The sequence below is a fragment of the Mya arenaria genome, chromosome 5 (genome assembly GCF_026914265.1).
Source record: "Mya arenaria isolate MELC-2E11 chromosome 5, ASM2691426v1".
Lineage (NCBI taxonomy): Eukaryota > Metazoa > Mollusca > Bivalvia > Myida > Myidae > Mya > Mya arenaria.
The window spans coordinates 79956147-79978703 of record NC_069126.1 but is presented as its reverse complement, the minus strand read 5'-3'; the positions used below and the strand labels follow the sequence as shown (position 1 = coordinate 79978703).

The 22557-nt window shown below is 34.3% G+C and overlaps 1 protein-coding gene across 1 annotated transcript in view; it reads left to right on the top strand.

The window, feature by feature from the left end:
* The window catches only part of LOC128235993 (titin-like), a 38969-nt gene extending 23215 nt beyond the window's left edge, over positions 1-15754 (top strand). Inside the window, exons 9-12 of the mRNA XM_052950775.1 lie at positions 10576-10908; positions 12630-12920; positions 14572-14732; positions 15722-15754. Coding sequence (XP_052806735.1) covers positions 10576-10908; positions 12630-12920; positions 14572-14732; positions 15722-15754 — 818 coding nt within the window. The remainder of the gene's footprint in view (positions 1-10575; positions 10909-12629; positions 12921-14571; positions 14733-15721) is intronic.
* Positions 15755-22557: the final 6803 nt, after the last annotated feature.

Genomic DNA, 22557 nt, shown 5'->3' with positions numbered 1-22557 from the left:
AAGTTTTCATTTTATAAAACAAAATTAAGTGTTTTATCCAATGGTCATTAAACTTGGCCAGACTATTTGTCGGCTAGAATATATATGAATATGGGTCATCTCGGGTCAAAAACTAGGTCACTAGGTCAAATCTTTGGAAGAAATATTTTACGGTAATAAATTCAACAATTTTCATAAATCTTGATGAAACATGGTCGGAGTGCTTGTCTGCATTATATCTTGCATATTTATAATATGGGACAACCCGGGTCAAAATCTTCATCACCAGTTCAAATCTTAGGAAAAATATTTCAAGGTTATAGATTCAGCATTTTTTTTAAAACTTAATGAAACTAATGGTCAGAATATTTGTCTGCATAATATCTTGAACTTTCTTTAACATGGGAAATCCCCGGTCAAAATCTAGGTCACATGGTCAAATCTTAGGAGAAAGACTTCCCTTAGAATATTTGTCTACGTGTTGTCTTAAACATTTGTGAATATGGGTAACCTCAGATCAAAAACCAGGTCACTAGGTCAAATCTTAGGAAATATTTTCCTGATATTATAAAAAGAATTCTATACTTACCAAGCATATCAATATCAGTCAACAACTAAATTCAATTGCTATTTTATAATTACACATTCCAATCATGAATTTCATATCTACCTTATTTTTCAAAAAAAAAAAAATTTGATTAACTTAAAAATAATTGTGTACATGAAATCTTAAATGATAAAGTGTGTCATCTAGGGTCACAAACTAAACAGATCTTATTGGAAAAGCTGCTGTATTTATAAAATGTTCATTTTTGCTCACACAAATGGAATAGTTTCTGTTGATCAGATTATTTGTATGATATCTGCGATATGTATAAATATGGGTCTTTTTGGATAAAAATACTAGGTCACTAGCTCAAATCCTAGGTTTGCAAAATTGCGTCGTCAAATAAAAAATCCGGCTTATTAGCTTGTAGTTATCGTATAATCGTGTATGATTTAAATTTGTGATATGCATGATCAATATAGATATCCTATTATTAAATTATATTTGATTTCAAAACGAGGAATTAGACTCAATCCCGGGAACCTATGGTATTGATAGTTTTGCGTCCACATCTGCGCCCGAGCTAAACGAAAGAGTTGACATACAGAGATAGGACACTGGTTGGGATGCTGGAGAGGGGACGGATGAAGATAGTGAGCTCGTTCGCCTGGATTCATGGATGGAAGTTTTTTTCTATTGGAGTCAACCAGTAACGACAAATACGAAATCAAGAAAGAACCGGGTTAAGATACATGTACCGACGACTGCAGGTGTTTTACAAGCTGCATCATGCGCCTGTTTGACTCAGACAGAATTCTGGATCATATCCTTCCTTTCAGTGCGAGAAACATCTGAAAAAGACTTATTCGTGATAGGGTCTTTTCATAAATTTGCACATAGAAAACAAAGGTCGGAGAAAGAAAGAGAATAAGATACAGATATGTTTACGATGGGCGAAACGTGTGCAAGTTATATGAATTCAATTTATTTTATAAGAAATAAAAGTCTGTCAGTGACATACCTGAACTCAGATTACTAATTACTTTAAGAGAGTTTCAGAACATAAATCCTAAGGCAATCGATACAGCATTTGAACAGTTCAACAATTAAATAACAAACCTAAGTCATACATACGTTTCCTACGTTTGAGTAAAACGAATTAGAAGGAAATCATTTTCCCTTGTTTCTAATGAAATATTGCAAGGTGGCGATTGATAAGCACGAGGAATTCGTGCGTATATGACTGTAAAAGCATTTAACTTTGGACAACCGATCCGTTCACATCGTTTCAATTGATTTTTAAATTTTACAAGAACATATTTATTGTGAAAGTTTTCTGTTACTATGCAATTTCATCATATGAATGATAAATATATTTTTCATTTGTCTTCAAAGAACATGTAATATACATTTGTATAACTTAATAAAGTACGTATACTTGAATCATAACAATGGCATGTTTTTGATACATCTTTGTTAAGGAGCCTATGGGTGATGGGCCCGACATCTAATGGTACGAGACAAATCCTGTAATCTGGATTCCAAACTGAGTTTTCCCCAGAAGGAAGGTTTTTTCTTAGATTTTCCTCGGCCAGTTGACCACGTCTGTAAGCTCCATTTTTGTCAGGCATGTTATTTCCAAGACATACTTTGTTCATGTTGCTAGTTCATGCTGTATATGTAAATTGGTTTCCAAAGTGCATCACTGAGACTTTCAAAATAATACCATAAGTTAAGTATTGACTTTGTTGTTTTCTAAAGGAGCTTATAAACTGGTATTCAGAGAATGACAATATGAGGGGAAATGATTAAAAAGTTTTAAATAATACATTTAATAGTTTACTTAACATTCGATATAAGTTGCATTGCAAATGATCAACACTAATAAGTCGGAAAATTTAAATCAACATATGGCACAAGCAAAATTATTAGATCATTTCTTTATAATAATTACATGTCTGGTATAAACATGCATATTATTAAAAAGCAAAACATTTTAAGTTATTAGTAATAGGTTAAAATCGTATGCATTATTTTTCTTATAAATGTACAATTATTAATGCCATGCATCCATCGGAAGCGTATAGTGGCATATAACTGCCGTAAGTTACCTTTGCACGCTGAGAATTATTTCATGTTAACTACTTAATTTTCGAAAAACGTATCTTGCTATCTAGTTAAAATTCGAGAAACCTTTCGGTAAGATATATTCAATTAGACTAAGTACAGACTTAAAAGTGCTTTAAACAGCCACATGTGGCCTTTTCATGTGTATAAAACTAACAGATAAACAGATTATGATTAATAATTTTGCGAAATTTACTTAAGCTACACTCTCACAGACTGACTGTTTTAAGAACTGTTTTGTCTTGAGCCATATGCATTAATGCCTGTAAACCTGTGATATTCAAGGCTGCTAAAAGATCAGTTCGCGTTTTTTTTTAATATTTCGTTTGAAACTTTATGTTTTATTGTTAAACGTGTTCTAACGCTTAAAGAAAAATAAAATCCGCTAGTTTTACAATAAAATTGAGATCTGCTCTAGTTTACGTATCATGTATAAATTAAATATGTGATATTGTAGTCACGTTATAATTGTTTAACTACTTTATGTTACCAGTTTTCTATAAATACATTCAGTTAGGGTTTACGAATTCAACTTGAAAGTGATACTCTTATTCAAATCAACATACATATATGTATAACATACATACAATTTGACTTATAAACCTTTAATTACCTATTGAATAATGCTTTGATGGAAAACAATATTGTAACCGTGTATTTAATGCTGCACTCTCACAGATTGAACGTTTTGACAACTTTTTTTTAATTTTTTGTTTGGGAACGAGCCATTTTTTGCGAAAATCCGTGAAAACCAGTTATATAAGACTGCTGACAAAAAATAGTTCGCAGATTCTTATATCTAAGTTCAAAAGTTGATGTTTTATGCATTGTTCTTAGTTAGTAACGGTTTCAACCATAAAACATTAATTTTTATATAAGAGAGTGAAGCATTAAATGCAACAATATTGAATAATTGGCGAATGCCGAAATACTTACTGTGATATACTTTTTTCTCATAAGGAAGAAATATGTTGTTTAATGCATATTTCTTTCAAATTAAACCCGGTATCTTTAACAAGAACATTTGTTTTTGACATTTATTCATCCTTTTGGTATTTAAGATAAATGTTATAATTAGGGTACACCTTATTTGGGAATAAGAGTGCATCTTTAAGTAAGTAATATAATAACGGGTTAACTGGTTAGGACTCGTGCTATCACTTTTTAGATCACCAGAGTCAGTCCGCCTGTCTGTCCCTCATTCCGTCCGTCAACAATTACTGGCCAAATTCAATGAAATTTCACAGAAAGCTTTCTTGGTCGACCCTCTACAAAAAATACAACAAGGGGTCACGAGTGATTAACAACAACATCAACAACAACAACAACAACAACAACATACCTGTCTTCCTGTTTTGCTTTAAAAATCGTCTCATCTGAAACTACCACTCCAGATTCAATTAAACTTAACACTAGCAACAACAACAGCAACAACAACAACAACAAAACGGCTGACTTCCTGTGTTGCTTTTAAAATACACATCTCCTCTGAAACTACCAGTCCAAATTCAAGGGAACTTTATTGGAAGCTTCCTTTGGTGACCTTTTTCAAAAAATCAACAATAGGTCACGATTGTTCAACAACAACAGCAACAACAACAAAATGGCAAACTTCCTGTTCTGCTTTAAAAATAGCATCTCCTTTCCAACTACCACTCCAAATTCAATTAACCTTTATAGAAAGCTTCCTTGTATGACCCTCTACAAAAAAACAAGGGTTCACGTTGATCAACAACAAAGACAACAGCTAAATGGCCGACTTCCTGTTTTGCTTTAATAAACATCTCCTCTGAAACTACATGTTCAAATTCAAATTCAATGAAACTCTACAGAAAGCTTGGGTGACCATCTACATACTAACAGCAAGGGTCACGATTGATTACCAACAACAACAACAACAAAATGGCCGCTTTCCTGTTTTGCTTTTAAAAAATATCTTATCTGAAACTACCAGTGCAAATTCAATGGACCTTTACAGGAAGCTTCCTTGGGTGATCCTCTACAATAATACAACAAGGGGTCACGATTGATCGACAACAACAACAACAGCAACAGCAACGAGATTGCCAACTTCCTGTTTTGTTTAAAAAAAATCTTTCTAAAACTACCAGTCCAAATTCTATGAAACTTTACACTTTACAGGAAGCTTCCTTTCGGAACCTTCAACAGAAATACTACAAGGGGTCGCGATTGATCAACAACAACAACAACAAAAACAAAAACAACAACAATGCAATGGCCAACTTCCTATTTTGCTTTTAAAAACATATCTTCTAAAACTACCAGTCCAAATTAAATGAAACTTTACATGAAGCTTCCTTGGGTAACCCTCTTCAAAAGTACAAAAAGGAGTCACGATTGTTCAACAACAACAACAAAAACAACAAGAACAGCATCAACAACAAAGTGGCTGACTTCCTGTTTTACTTTAAAAAAACATCTATGAAACTACCAGTCCAAATTCAATGAAACTTAACATGAAGCTTCCTTAGATAACCTTCTACAAAATACAACAAAGGGTTGATCAACAAAACAACAATCTGGCCGACTTCTTTAAAAAAATCATCTCCTCTGGAACTACCATTCACTGAAACTTTACAGAAAAATTACTTCCATGACCCTTTTTAAAAATACAAGATGAATCAACAAAAAAATGGCCGACAAAATGAAAACTAACAGGTAGCTTCATTACATGACCTTTTACAAATGTAAAACAGGGCATTGTCTTCAGTAAAGATATGTTCAAATTATAACATTGTTATTAATGCTTTATCACAGAGTTGTGGCCCTTCCTTAGGTGAGCATTTTAGGGCTATCATGACCCTCTTGTTAGAATAAGTTGTTGAAAAAGTTGAATGATATATTTACTTCTTTGACTTATTATCTGCTATATATATATCATCATTTAATAACATGGACATTTTAAAACCCTATGTTGATTTAAAATGAAAGGCGTATATAATTTGTCGACACTTTCTGCAATCAAATGTTACCGAATTGCGAAGTTTTTTTTAGAGAGAACTTGTTAGTTATCGATTGTGTGTTGTTGAGAAAGTTGTTTTATCATTTGTAGTACAGTTCGTTTTTCAATCCTTGTAATAATCATTATGTTTATTTTATTTGCATTTTTTTCTGAACAAATGATATAAATTGTACTTGAATAAAAGCTTTCTTTGCATGATGTCATATCATTATATCTGTAACACATTGCCTTTTACTAGTATTATGGACTGCCTAGTGTCAACTGCATTCCCACTTGCAATGCAGTAATTCTGGGTGTCCCGAGTAAGAATTTGCCATTGAGTACAGGCTCAACTAGTACAGATATATTGGCAATAATTTTACCTTCAACATTTAGTCAAAACTTTCCATTACCAATACAGACGATAATATAAAAAAGGAAATGTTAAACAAATACGGCAATTCGAACTTCACAATGCAAACACGACGAAATGATCTAAACAGAAGGCAATGCAGAAGAGCCTTAAGCAAGTTGCATATGCATTTTTTTAAACAACTAATAAGAATATGTACATTTTTGTCCCAAAGTGTACATCGCGGGCAATATTTAGATAAAACAAGAAATATAGGTTAAAATAAAGTGCGTATTTTTCCGATTACGAGGATTTTCGCTCAATGATCCCGTCATTAAGGAGACCTCAAACATAAACTATACATATAGAATGGTAGTTATGTGCCGTGGATAGAGGAATTATCTGGCCGAATAACCAGCCGATCATCTGGCCGATAACCGAATAAACTTTCTCCATCCACGGCATTAACCTAGTATTATATTTATCCTGTTACTTGGTTTATTAAAACACTATAAATTACCTTACAATTATCAGGTTTCTTTACAAATAAGGAGGACAACTGTTTTATCCTGTTGACATCGGCACAGTCCGTGTCCATGTAAATGCGCCCATAAAGTAGCTCTCAAAGCTATTTACAAAAATCAATATGTTTATAATAGAGTAAATGCAATTTAACACATCAATATCAATTCATAACATAAACAGATTTTAAAAGTGCCTTAATTTGGATCAGTCAACGAACATTATCACATCATGTCACACTTATTCCGCAAGTCTTAGACTGCACAGGTCATGGTATAAGATCGAGAGTGTTTACAAACAGTGGCCACATCAATGGATTTAAATTAATTTTGATATTAAAGAATTAAGTGTTGAATATTCAAAACTGCACTGAAAATGAGTAATTTCACACCTGTACAGTGTTGGAATTGTCGAGGTGAATTGTTACTGATGTCGGTTGTTTTTTAACTATTGGTAAGATTCTGAAGCAGTATTTGCGTTTTTCCTCTGACATTTCAGAATAAAAAAGAAATTCGTTTTCGCGGTCATATAACCACCTGACAACAAGCGGTCATTATTGATAAGCTCCGACATCACTCGTCTACTATCTAAAAAACTTTTGTTTACACGGCACCTTATGACTGGACCAATTTGTATGCAAGTAACAGGATAAACACTGGTCTAATGTACTTAGTATGATGGGTTGGTTTTGCGGGCCAAGCAAATTATACACATGTAATTCGATTGGTGTTTAAAGAGTAAGTAAGTTATCTACAGTCTGTATACTAAATTGATACCGATTGTTACCAGTCAATGTTGTTCATTTTTGTGGGCTCACAGAGCATTACAACTCAATGATATTGCGTATTTAACAAATATTTCTATATATCTTTATTAGAGGCATCAAAGCTCAGAATAATCATATGTTTTGTGAAAACCCCTCCATATCGTTTGTAAAACTGAAACAGGTATTTGCTTTTTTATGAACGAGGAAGTAACATTGGGTTATATGCAGTATTTTTGGACAAACGCCACAGTATTGTCTATCTAAAGACTGACATTTTTAAATCGCTACATAAGATATTTTAAGGGGTAAATATATAAACCTTAAACTGATAGTATAACCTTGTAGTGTAAAACGATGTTTGATCTTTAGTATTAGTTATCTAAATCTTCCATCCAACCAAAAAATGCTATCAATTTTGCGTGTAAAATGATCGGGCAGAGTGTCAGGGCAATCAGCTGAGGGTTTTGCAATGCTTTAAACCTAAATGTGACATGCAAGTTAATATAGTACGCATTATAATTACCTCCCTGCTTTAAAATACTATTACATCAGAAAAGAGGCTGATGCGTTGGTGGATACGCGTTAAGTGTGTCTAGGGCGGTTTAAGTAAGGATTTGAGTCTAATTGCAATGACGGTTGTCAACGTCTAGAAATAGCCGTGGTTTATGCCATATGTTTATCTTGTAAGTATTAATATTGATATACATGTAGTGTTGAACGCAGCTATTTTGTAATCGTGCCCTGTTGTGAAGTATTCCTGATAATGAAAATGTTAAAGGGGACAAAACTAGAACAAAGTCAGTCCTTTAATATGTTTCAATTTACCTCCCATAGCAAAACTTGTACTTATAAGCGCATCTATAATTGTCAAAAGAATATCGTGTTATCGTTTGTTTTCAAAGTCAGGCTATACATCATTTTGAAATACAGTAGAACACCGCTATTTCGAACACCGATAAACCGAATTAATCGGTATATCGAACTTTTTTTTCGGTCCGGATTTTTTCCCTTCTTTATTCAATGTAAAAAATAATGTTTAAACCGAACTTCACTATTTCGAATAAAACGAATTTTCGAACTAAATATTTGGTCCCAAATACGTTTATCACTAGTATTGATCAATCTTTATTTCGAATGTAATTTTCGAATCCGCTAGCAGACGACCCATGTATCATGAAAAGTACCATATCGAGATGGCATTAAAAGTAAATGTACTGTCAGGTTCATTCAGATCGCTGTCATGTTTAGATAAGGGGTCAATGCCTCATTTTGAGTCCCCCTCAAAACTATTAATAGAAACTAGCTTATGATTTGCAAAATGCACTTTTGTATTACAAATATTTGTGTAGCACACCATTAGGAGTATTAAAACTAAGATACGAACATTTGGAACCCTTCAACAATTGTTTATATTTGCTCAAACATCGTCTTGAAGAGAAAAAGGTACGATAGCGTTATAAACGAGCTACTCAGAGAACCGTTGTAGCGTGATTGAATGGCGTTATCACGTGCTTTAAAAAATAAGCGAAATTTCCTAAATTGGTGACCTATACGGGATTGGAGGTTGCCGTGTCTCATATAAAGTCTACTAGGTGGTAAATCGCCTACTTTATTCAAGTGAGTACCAACACTAGCCAAAACACGGGTTAACTAACGTCTTATGCCCAATATTGCGAGTGTTTTAAAAGCGTCGAGTTTACGAGTTTTCCCAAAGTGCTTACCTATAGCGGGTATCTCCTGCAACAAGTTCTAGGACTTACTCCTCCTACCTCACTGTAGTGAGTAAACCAAGCCGGAAAAGGGAGCTCCTACCATTTTAGACATAATTTTACGAGTGCTTTATACGAGTTTTTCCAACTGACTTATATATACATGACTGATAGTTGAGTTAATCCCCTTCAACACATTCTAAATTGTACTACGCCTACTACATCCTATTAAGTACCATACACAACTGTACAACGTAAAACTTTGCGAGTTCTTTAAATAAGGAACCGAGTTTTCTCAGATTGATGATCTACATATATTAGGTCGTAGGTGGGTGGGTACCCTTCACCGCGTAGCTACTAGGTTGTCATCCGCCTACATCATTTAAGTGTGTACCAGACCCGGACGGAAAACAGGTTTTCTACAGTTAAGCCCAAATCTGCAAGTGCTTAAGTTGACTTAACAAATTTTCTCGGAATTGTGACCTATATGGGGTAGTAGGGTGGTGTGATCCCTATAACGCATACTACACGTTTTTCCACCTTAATTACTTTATTGAGTACTTGACCTAACCGGATAATGTGGTTTCTTTAGTTTTATGCACAGCGTGCGTAAAAGAAGCTTACGATATTTCCGGAATAGTGACCTTCAAGTGGTGGTAGGTTTGCGGAACCCTCTCAACATTTACTAGGTGATCTGACTACTTTACTCAGTTGAGTTCCAGTCCAAGCTGGTTGTCTCTTTTAGACCAAACTTTTCGAATTCCTTTAACGAGTGATTGAAATTTTTCGAATTGGTTACCTGTTTTGGAGTGGTTCTTGTCGTCTTCAAAACACACTAGGTGGTACTCCTTCTACTTAATCGCAGTGCGTACCACATTAAGCCGATAAACGTGTTTTCTACCGTTTAAGCACATATTTCGCTATTGCTTTAAACGATGAACGAGTTTGCGAATTTTCCCAGAATGGTGACCCTAATTGTATGGTGCCGTCTCCCCTTTAACACATACTAGGTGTTACTCAACCTACTTTGAACGGATGGGTACTAGACCAAGCTGGGAAACGATTTTAGACATAACATTTGGAGTGCTTCAAACGAGTTACCGTTATTTAGAGTAAATGGTATGCCTGACGGGTTAGGTTTTCTCTGCATTATCTTTTTTTCTGTCCAAAGACCTACCAAAACAAAACCTTGTTTTTAACTGTCTTGTCCTGTTGTCATTGAAAAATAGACTGTATGGAAATAAAGACCAAACCAATCTCGGCATTACGCTGGTTATACGTCGGGTATATACGAAATATGCTGACATCCGAAATCGGCCCGATGAAATGCCGATGTCGGGCCGATGAAACATTTCATATCGCAAAGACATCGGACCAACATAAAATGTTTGCTGGGTCGCTTCTACTGTTAACCGTTAATATATGCTTATTCGACGTAATTTTATAGTTCCCCGCCTGTTGCAAATGCTTTATAATATATAACATAAGGAACATTTGTGATGAACTCAATCCATTGGTGTTAGTGTGGGTTTTGTTATTTGATAATAAAATTATTTCAGTGTCTAACACCTGCTTCTTGGTTGATGCACAACATCTGCTTCTTTGTTTTAGTTGGCATAACGTCAGCAGTAATTACATCTCCGATTGTCAATCCTGTGTCCGTTATAGTTAACACAACATCCACATTCCTGTGTGAGACGTCACCTGGAAACACTATATCTACCGTCGCTTGGTACAAAGACAACACAAACCAAGCTAACGCAAACGACACAAAAATTACCTCGGGTACAAATACGTCCTCCAAACCTGAAGGAAATCTCTACGTGACGTACGGGACACTTAATCTACAGGTACAGAGAGGTGACCAGGACGTGGGCGTGTACTGTCGAGCAAGAAACAGGGACCAATGGTTCACCTCCGGAACAAAGAAGATCAATGTTCTATGTAAGTCGGTATAATCGGTAAGGCCTTATTTTTTTATTATTTTTGGGTGCATTATGTATGTATTTTAACTGAAGAGATATATACGTATTGATTAAAAACAATTCATAATATATTATACATCCGATATGTCTCGATGAAAGTGCCTATTCAGTGAAAGCAGTTTGAGGGTTCATCGAAGAAAAAAAATATGTAAATACATTTTTAGGTTCTTATTAGCAGACTTAATTAGTTCACTTCATATGCGAAGTGTATGTGTTAATAGTGTTAAAATTTACACATAATGATTTTATTCCCATATTTAGGATGAAATAGTGAACTCTTTGTCCGTATAATGAATAAACCATGTGTTTCGATTTTTAAATTCAGATTAGACAAACAATAAAAATGATATTTTAGATAGCAATATAGCAGGGTTTAAGTGACGTTAAACGTCTTATCGATAGACTTGTCATTACTCTAGGTTTATTGAAAAGCCAAATAGCCTGGCATTCTCAATTGGTTTAAAGTGAAAGGTACTTTATTTTAAAATTTGTTTTATATTTGAATGAGACAGATATTAGTATAAATGTCTCTTTAAAGAAATACATAATAATTAAGGTATACATTTTTCGAACATACATAGTTATTTACATTTCCGCCCCCATTTTAAAACAATAGACTTAAACTGCTTTGCAATCACTTTACGTCTTTCCTCATGGATAGGCCTTGCTAATATTAATCAAAGCGCTCAAAGCGTTGTCAGGCTTTTGACCTGACACGTTTTGTGAGTATAGTCCCGTATTGCCGAATGGGACAGAACGCGTTTGATGATTTTTTTCAGTTTGTGTCAGTTGTTTCAGCCCAGCGTCTTTAGAATGTTGCATATGCATAATTGTAAACCACTGATATATAATTTTCTTTTGTCCAAGCGTGACGTAGCTTGTATTAAGAAAACTCATATAGGGAATATATAGTATGCGGGTAATTCGGTGCAGATTAACTTTGCGCGAGTATTCTGTCATTATAGAGACATTTTAAAAATTAACTTTGTCAACAAGGTGAATGCATTTTGTTTGATGTGTTTGGTTTAGCTGGCATAGTGAATAAAATACGACTCAGGTTTGAATTGTTGAGTAAATTGGACTTGGCTTTATCCTTTGCAATGCATTGTACACTTTGTGCATTTTACATGACTATACTATACAAAATGTTGCCAAAAGTCTAATTTTAAGCGCACTGTTTCATAATTTAAGGCCACTTTACAACATTATTTCATTGTGGTGTTGATACACCTGTTTTCCTCCTTGATGTGACATATTGCGGTTATTTGAAGTAACTCTTACATAAAATAAACATGTGATTGTCCGCCTGTATCCGTTAAAGTGTGTTTAATTATTAGCTTTGTCTTTTAGCTGTAAAATGCTAAATATGTTTTATTTATGTTAAACTTATGTTAAGGTTATGTGCAATTACTGAATTGGTAAGAGTTAAGTAGCAGTGTAGATATCGTTTAAATAATAATATCATATAAACAATCGCGTTTCGCCACATACCCATAACTATGCGCGAAATCTAAATGACAAATGGTGAGTGCATACGCACTTACCGAACCCAGTTTTGACAGAGGTGCTAGCCTTTAGTTTACATAGTTGATTGCTGTTTGAAACGTTACGAGTATACATGTGCCGTTCATAGATTTACAATAAACTGATTTGCATTTTCAATCTTCATATCATTTCTAGATGGACCGGACCGTCCTGAGTGTACATCCAACAACGTGAACATTTCCCCAACGTTGAGGGTTGTTGTTGGTAGCACGTTCTCAATCTCCTGTACAGCTGACAGTAATCCACTTCCGAACATATATCAGCTATCTGGACAAGGGGGTAATAACCTGCAACTTAGCTTCATCGACATAGCAAGATCACAGGCAGGATCGTACATCATCGAGGCCAGGAACAATATGTCCGCTTCTGGTAGTGGTAGCCCGGTTACTGGCCGAAACTCAACGTCCTTTACAATAGATGTATTGTGTAAGTGCCAAATGGTTATATTGTTTATGAGTGTTGATTATTGAACACATGTTCATGGTCAGTTTAATTAATACATATTCAGTATATTCAAGAAATAACGGAGAACATAAACCAATTTCTCATAACTAAACTGCAGTGTGAAAAAGTCTGATTTTGTTTTGGTGGTCATGTTAGATTTCATGAACATAAATTGAAGTAGAAACACAAACTAACTTACACACATTTAAATCATTCCTTCTTTCTAATATTAAGTAATATGTCCGCGATATCTCTGAACATTGTGGTAAGGTCTTGGAAAATAATCATACGAACTGTGGTCACTGCTTTCAAGTCACCAACAGTAATAACATTTCCAACCTGTCGCGTAATAATGATTTTCATAAGAGGCAACACATTATCAATGATGTTGAGGTAAGGAGTTTGTACCGGCCAAGTTAAACATGATTATTATTTCTTCCAGGCTTTAGTTTCAAGGGATGTATGGCCGTGTGATTTATCATTCTGGAATATATATTATTGCTAATACAACTGAGTACAAAATGATGTCAATTATTTGAATACACTCGTCACTGTTTATACTTACATTAATGAATGAAAAAAGGAACCTTGGTCATCATATGTTATGCATCCCCTGACCTGCATAATGTTAATTCCCAGGATGATACTTTAATAAAAAAGTGCTTTTCCTTAGCGGTACTTAAAAACACTGACATCCCATCGCTAAACACCATCTTACGCCTCTGTACATCTACTCTTAAGCTTAATTTACTTTTGCACAAGTTCTCCGGCTAGCTCTGATAAGCTGCTTTAATTTTAGTATTTTCCACAAAAACAATGTTCTGTATTATTGCAGATGGATTGTCTTATTACACACATGTTAAAACATCTGCTAAATTTGATGGCGTATTCCTACTTGTAATCCTATTTTAAGTCGTGCGCTCAATTGTCTTTCATTTTAATGTTTGTAATTTGAAAATGCCAGCGTCATTAATCTTCAACTAATTATTGTATTTTTTTTTTAATTTTCGGATAATATTTCTAAAATTATTTTCATGTTATATAAATGTTCTTTGATTCAAAAAACATTTTTTTTCTGATAAATTCATAGCAATATTTGTTTTCAAAACTTTTTCATTCTTTAAATTACAACTGTAGGTAAAACTGTGAGGTTATAATCATAGACTCTGGACACTCGTAAAAGCTTTTTGATGCATGTGTGGAGAGTTTTTGTTGTTTGTAAGTGGGTATGTGTGTGACCATCGTGTTTCTAGTTTAATGACATGTGGGCCTTCCCTTGAGCCCATAAACAGGATATATATTTGAATTTGATTACAGGGCTTGTCCTTGAAGTTAAAATCGTATTATTTGGAAATTTTGTTGTTTCTTAACAATGTCCAGTAGGACGTGAATATTGATGAAATTCGTAACATGAAATAATTAGGTATTGATATTTTGACAAAAAATAGTGTAAAGTATCATCAAAAAGTGTTTCCTCAAGGTATTGAAAGTGTTCTGTTTCTTTGAACTATTTTATATGTAATTTATCTACTACATTTATGTTATTAATCATTGATATATTACGTGTGGAATTGAAAATAAGTTGTGATTCAAATTATTGAAAAATAACTATTTTAACCTCGTTGTGTTTCAGATGGAGCAGCTAATTTACAGTTACTGCTCAACAACGTTTCAAACGCATCGGTAGAAATTGAGGAACATTCTACAAACAACCTGCAATGCTCGCTGGAAAGTAACCCTGCCTCGCATATGTTCATTGTTAAGGATGGAAAGACAATACTAGAAAGACCTGGAGTACATCAACTTATACATGGAATGACGGCTGAATGTTCAGACACGGGAGTTTATACTTGCTCAGGATACAACCAGTATGGAACGGGGGGTAACGCTTCGGTCCATTTGTTTGTCAGATGTAAGTAGTTGTATCGTTGAAATTTAGATGCCTGCTATAAACTAAGTATGATCCGTTTCAACGAAACGTAATTAAACAGTCCAGTAATGGCCGTATTGACAAGACAAAACTATTTTAAGTAAATATGTATATATATATATATATATATTTATAACTGTAAAAAGGTATATCCAAGTGTCATGATATAGCGCTTACTCATTTCAACGCTATTTATTAATTACGTTACTTCAAGAACTTATAATTTATCATAAAATATGATAACGATGTTTATATTATAATGGAGACGTTGTTCATTATACGATATAATTGATATTAACACAAAATTGAGACCATTATATGAATAAAAGTTGGGATTTCAAAAACTCAAAGGAAACATGACAATAATGAACTATCCATAAATAAAAGGTCAATATATGCATTTGCTAAACGATCATTCGATATCTAAATGACATTTTATGTACATATTGACCAAAAACGCGTATACTTATATTGTGCAATATCTGAAAAGCACGGGTAATAATAAAAAAAATAACAAGCTGAACTGATAAACAGAATATAAAGAAGTATTTCGTATTCTTTTTATTTACTCTACTTTACCGACATGACTAAATCACCCTGATATAAACATCAATATATTTAAAACAACTCAAACTATCCATTAGTCACGTTATACCCTAGATAAAAGATGTGGATTCATTATATTATGTTTTGAAAACAAATATTAACGAACGCGGCCGTACTGCGGTTTAGCGTCATATCAATTTAATAGAGAATATATCCCCGTGTTACCAAAACAGAACAAATTGGCTTGCAGATAGCTTGACGTTTAACATTAGCATTGCCATTGATTTATGAGTGCTGATTTCTGCAGGCTCAGCAAGGAAACCCACAGGAGTTGTTGTGAAGCTTTTTTACACCGCCCGTCAACATGAAAATGTGACGCTGTGGTATACAATAGCTGCCTACCCAGTTCCAAAACCTTCACAGTTTGTATGGCAAGGGTGCAGGAACGCAAGCGAGGGTTCTTGTAGCAACTCGTTGGATGGAATGCTTAAATATAATGTAAAGTCTGAAGGCCTTTCGAGCTTTTTAACAATACGTGATGTTAACATAGAGGATTTCGGAATGTACCAGTTGTCTGTGTCAAACGGCATTGGATCACCATTTATTGAGTGGTTGCACCTTATACCTATAGGTACTTTACTGGTCTTTTAATCGTCATATACATCTATGTTGTTGAATTTTATAAGGAATTCAATTGAAAAGTCCTTTTGTTTGATATTTTTTAAAAAGCAAATTCTTGCTTAACTTTTTAAGAAGGTTGTCTAAAACGACATAGTACTATTATTTTAAGATATATTTATACGAATTGATTACAAATTGTTTTTAATATATAAATATAACTCAACCCAACATTTTGTTTGTAAATGTAGGACATGATTTGATAAAACTTGGCCAAAAATGGTTATAGATATGGTCAATAACCGATATGTCAATCCCAAATTCACGTAAATGATGGCGTTCATGCTTCTATGACAGATATTACACTAACGTCTTTTTGCTCCTTGGCATCATTTTTAAATACAGGAAAACCGGAGTCGCCCTCAGGCTTCCATGTAATCCAAGAGGAAATAAGAGAAACGAGTGCTGTGTTGACCTGGGTTCCTGGGTTTGACAACGGCTCGCCACAAACGTTTTACATCACCTATACGAAGAAGGGCGATTTATCAGGGTGGATCACAATGTCTATCCAACACACACATAAAGCACAAATTAATTACACGTTAAGAAGTTTAGAACCCGAAACAGAATACATTGCTTCAATTTACGCCTCCAATGAAAACGGGTTCTCTCCAACAATAAACGACACGTTCATAACATTGAAGCACATACCTGGTAAGTTAAAATTTCTTGAAATTAATTAGATGATAATACAGAGTTGAATCTTGGCCTTGAATGCAAATAGCCCGATTTACTGCAAACGGGCCGTTCTGTAAACGAAACGAAACTATCAATAATATAAAATACGCGTAGAAGGTTTTTACAAATTAATGTTTGGATCAAAAAATATTTTGATGTGTTAGGTTCTATTAAAAGATAATTTGTAATATTATTAAGCTATATGTTCTAAATAAAACTGGCAAATTTAATGAAACACTAAATTATTCAAACATATCCAAGGTCGTCTATTCATCAAATGTCCGTATTCCCAAACATCTTATTGCACTTATTAATTCAAGTCTTGGTACGCCCTACTTTGACATTTCGAGGTATGCGCTAGCTAATATTGAAATCGCCAGACATATCACAATTTGCTTCCTATCACTTTTTCATATGCTGTTTATTCTTTCAAATTCCATATAATGATTAAATAGTATACATACGTAGTATTACTCATTTCAATGAAATTATACTTTATTTCGTGGAATTATTCCTTTAAATGTTGTACTTACAAGATATCTCAGGCGAACAGGAAGATTCTCACGCTGGTTTAATTGGCGGATCCGTAGGTGGAATTGCTGCAGTTTTAGTTATCATCGCAGTAGTCTTCATTGTAAAAAAGTTCAGAACATCAGGTAAACGATAATTGATACTTTGGTGTTGAGTGATTGTGGCTGAATATTTTGTAGGTAAGAAAAATGATGAAAGTAACATTTATGACCAATTCATATTGACTGAATGTAAAAAACACACAATTGAATTGAATTGAATAACAATTATTACACTGTATAGTAGGCGCATCCAGTAGCAATGACCTCTCAATCAAGTCTAGGTTTACGGCAGCAATATCATACTGATATTTTATCTTTCTGATACTGCTTTTTAAGGTATTGTGTTAAAGAACCGAATATACCGAAATAAGCGCAATAAAGAAGCACAATGTAATGAAATAAAATATCCGAAACGGCGTAAAAAAGTTAAGATCTACTTCTGAGTATTTCTTAAAGAAAATTACGGACCAGGTCGATATTGATCGTTTGTTTTTCTCTTCATTTCTCTTTATTCTATATCATAGTATGAAAAGTATTCGACAGGATCTGCTATATTGAATTATACTGAGATTTATGATATATAAGCATGTTCTTACTCTCTGTGTTGAAAACAGGTTACGTGTTGTAAACAAAGATGAAATTTATGCTTGTATACGGACCTTTTTCCATTGTTATATTTAATAATTACTTTTCCTCTTATCATTTACCTTCGAATAATATACAGCGTTGACAGTGGTGATTTTTCGGACGGCATGTGCGGAAGCCATCCGACCACTGAACATGATAAACATAAACTTTCCTTCGAATTTTGAAATCTGGGCCTTTTCTGAGTGCGGGGATGATGTGCGTTTTCGAACGGCGGAGTGTTGTTTTGTTTCTGGATGGAGGAGTCAAGGCCATGTCTCCTCGGCTGTAATTATGCGAACGAGAACTTGATCGCATTCCCACGCATAACGTCTGATAAAGCTCTAAAGTCATGAGCTCATTTTCATTTTTGATATTCCTTGTGTGTTACCAATTTCCTGTAAACCTATGGAAGTTATCAAATATTATAATAAATTATACATAAGACATATTTACTATTTCTATAAACACGTGGTATATGATTTTATAATCAATGCCTGACCATCAATCGTCTATCGACATCAAGCTCGTCGCGGAATGACGTCAATATCGTCGCGTTGTATATATTATACTTTATTCTGCTGCTGATGGAAGTTTATTTTGTCGTCTACTTAATAATTCCATAAGTCTAAAGGTGTTTAATCAATATATTCACAAAACTTTATTGTGGCCCGTATTTCAAGTTGATCAGGCGACGAAATAGTTAGGTGACACTCGTTGATACCACAGCGATGTAAAAAATGTTCATTTCAAGATGTGACGTCCCAATTGCGTGAAACTTTACCATGACGTCCTATTATATATTTGCCGTAATGCGACAACGTTTGTCGGCCTTTCCACATTTCACTATTCAATAAGGTGTCGTTTGAAATTTTCAACGAGTACGTCTCTAGAGAGAGATAGAGAGATAGAGAGGGAGAGAGAGAGAGAGAGAGAGAGAGAGAGAGAGAGAGAGAGAGAGAAAAATAACATGAACGAGAAACAATATCATCATAATATTATATATATATAAAATATGATAACATAATAATTCACAATGCATGTACTTGGTGTTTTAGTTATGAGTTGAAATATCCATGTATAAATTGAAATAATTGAAATTGAAAATTGAAAATAATATGTTTGTATTTTGTTATAACTTATATACTTTACAAAAATACAATATTTATTTCATCATTTTATAAAGTTGTATCACAGTATTATTTTCCTTTTACGTCCTTCCATTTTGAATTATATGACTCGCATTGTATATATTGACATGTTCGAATGATGGGTCATATTGAACTAATTCAACTATTTGGGGTGTATATAATAAAAAAACAAGTGTCAAAGTGTGTTATTGTCTTTCAATGAATTATATATTTCAGCTAAGCCAGCTGGACAATCCGAGTAAGTGGTTTCTATTTCGTGAGGAAATTATTTAGTCTGAAACACGTTATGGGTTTTCCTCTTTAGCCAGTATGCATTGACAGTAAACTAATTTTCTAACTGTCTTCTTACTACCTTGCTTACGGTTCTTCTTCAGCATGTATTGACAGTGTACTACCTTGCTTACTGTTTTTCTTCAGCATGTATTGACAGTGTACTACCTTGGTTACTGTTATCCCTCAGCATGTATTGACAGTGTACTACCTTGGTTACTGTTCTTCTTCAGCATGTATTGACAGTGTACTACCTTGGTTACTGTTCTTCTTCAGCATGTATTGACAGTGTACTACCTTGCTTACTGTTCTTCTTCAGCATGTATTGACAGTGAACTACCTTGCTTACTGTTCTTCTTCAGCATGTATTGACAGTGAACTACCTTGGTTACTATTATCCTTCAGCATTTATTGACAGTGTACTACCTTGGTTACTTTTATCCTTCAGCATGTACTGATAGTGTACTACCTTGGTTACTGTTATCCTTCAGCATGTACTGACAATGTATTACCTTGCCTACTGTTATCCTTCAGCATGTATTGAAAGTGAACTACCTTGCTTACTGTTCTTCTTCAGCATGTATTGACAGTGTACTACCTTGCTTACTGTTATCCTTCAGCATGTATTGACAGAGAACTACCTTGCTTACTGTTCTTCTTCAGCATGTATTGACAGTGAACTACCTTGCTTACTGTTCTACTTCAGCATGTATTGACAGTGAACTACTTGCTTACTGTTCTTCTTCAGCATGTATTGACAGTGTACTACCTTGCTTACTGTTATCCTTCAGCATGTATTGACAGTGTACTACCATGGTTACTGTTCTTCTTCAGCATGTATTGACAGTGTACTACCTTGGTTACTGTTATCCTTCAGCATGTATTGACAGTGTACTACCTTGCTTACTGTTCTTCTTCAGCATGTATTGACAGTGAACTACCTTGGTTACTATTATCCTTCAGCATGTATTGACAGTGTACTACCTTGGTTACTTTTATCCTTCAGCATGTACTGACAGTGTACTACCTTGGTTACTATTATCCTTCAGCATGTATTGACAGTGAACTACCTTGGTTACTATTATCTTTCAGCATATATTGACAGTGAACTACCTTGGTTACTATTATCCTTCAGCATATATTGACAGTGAACTACCTTGGTTACTATTATCCTTCAGCATGTATTGACAGTGTACTACCTTGGTTACTGTTATCCCTCAGCATGTACTGACAGTGTACTACCTTGCTTACTGTTCTTCTTCAGCATGTATTGACAGTGTACTACCTTGGTTACTGTTCTCCTTCAGCATGTATTGACAGTGTACTACCTTGGTTACTTTTATCCCTCAGCATGTATTGACAGTGTACTACCTTGCTTACTGTTCTTCTTTAGCATGTATTGACAGTTTACTACCTTGGTAACTATTATCCTTCAGCATGTATTGGCAGTGTACTACCTTGGTTACTGTTATCCTTCAGCATGTATTGACAGTGTACTACCTTGGTTACTGTTATCCTTCAGCATGTATTGACAGTGTACTACCTTGGTTACTGTTCTTCTTCAGCATGTACTGACAGTGTACTACCTTGCTTACTGTTCTTCTTCAGCATGTATTGACAGTGTACTACCTTGGTTACTGTTCTCCTTCAGCATGTATTGACAGTGTACTACCTTGGTTACTTTTATCCTTCAGCATGTATTGACAGTGTACTACCTTGGTTATTGTTCTTCTTCAGCATGTATTGACAGTTTACTACCTTGATAACTGTTATTCCTTCAGCATGTATTGACAGTGTACTACCTTGGTTACTGTTATCCTTCAGCATGTATTGACAGTGTACTACCTTGGTTACTGTTATCCTTCAGCATGTATTGACAGTGAACTACCTTGGTTACTGTTCTTCTTCAGCATGTATTGACAGTGTACTACCTTGGTTACTGTTCTTATTCAGCATGTAATGACAGTGTACTACCATGGTTACTGTTCTTCTTCAGCGTGTATTTACAGTGTACTACCTTGGTTACTGTTATCCCTCAGCATGTATTGACAGTGAACTACCTTGGTTACTGTTTTTCTTCGGCATGTATTGACAGTGTACTACCTTGGTTACTGTTCTTCTTTAGCATGTATTGACAGTGTACTTCTTTGGTTACTGTTTTCCTTCAGCATGTATTGACAGTGAACTACCTTGGTTACTGTTCTTCTTCAGCATGTACTGACAGTGTACTACCTTGGTTACTGTTATCCTTCAGCATGTATTGACAGTGAACTACATTGGTTACTGTTCTTCTTCAGCATGTATTGACAGTGTACTACCATGATTACTGTTCTTCTTCAGCATGTATTGACAGTGAACTTCTTTCCTCACTGTTCTTCTTCAGCATGTATTGTGATTTATTTACCTTGCTAACTGTTCCTCTTCTATGCCATTATTGCTTAATCCCAATAAAAATAATAGTACGTATCATTTTTATGAAATTGTTTTTGAATGTAGGGAAATATTGTTTTATTTGACGGAATTTTCTCCGTTGATATGTCTTAAATTATACATTGACATTGAAAAATGAGGTTCAATACAGAAATAATCCAATTAACGAATAGGTTTTATTGTTTTACAGTTTCTAGTTTAAGTGTACGTGTCCGTTATTTAAAGCACACGATCCGCAAAGCTACATTCATCTTGGATCCGTTAAATAACAATTAAAGTGGATACTACTACTCGAAATATACATTTTCACTAGACACTTCATTTCAATTAATACACTATGACATATGCATTGCAAGTCTTACATTTAAAATAATTTGTTTAAAAAATGCTGACGCCATACTTCTAATTCTAGTAGCCTTTGCATGCATATTTTGAGTGAAAATGACCACGATTTTCAATTTAAATGAACTTTAAAATGCCAATGCGTATACAATAAATGGTTTACCAAATCAATCGCAATGACAATAAAGGTTATCTTTATCAAACTCACAACAGAAAGATATACTTGATAAAGATACACGTTTGTCTCGATTCATTCAATAAACAATGACCTCAAACTAGAAAATCAATGTAACTATTTCCCCCAATTAAATTACCAAAGCATAACTAACATTCATTAAAATGTGGGCACATGTGTCTTTGTCATTTAGTAGAGCTGGTAAAGACAGCCATGGTTGTAA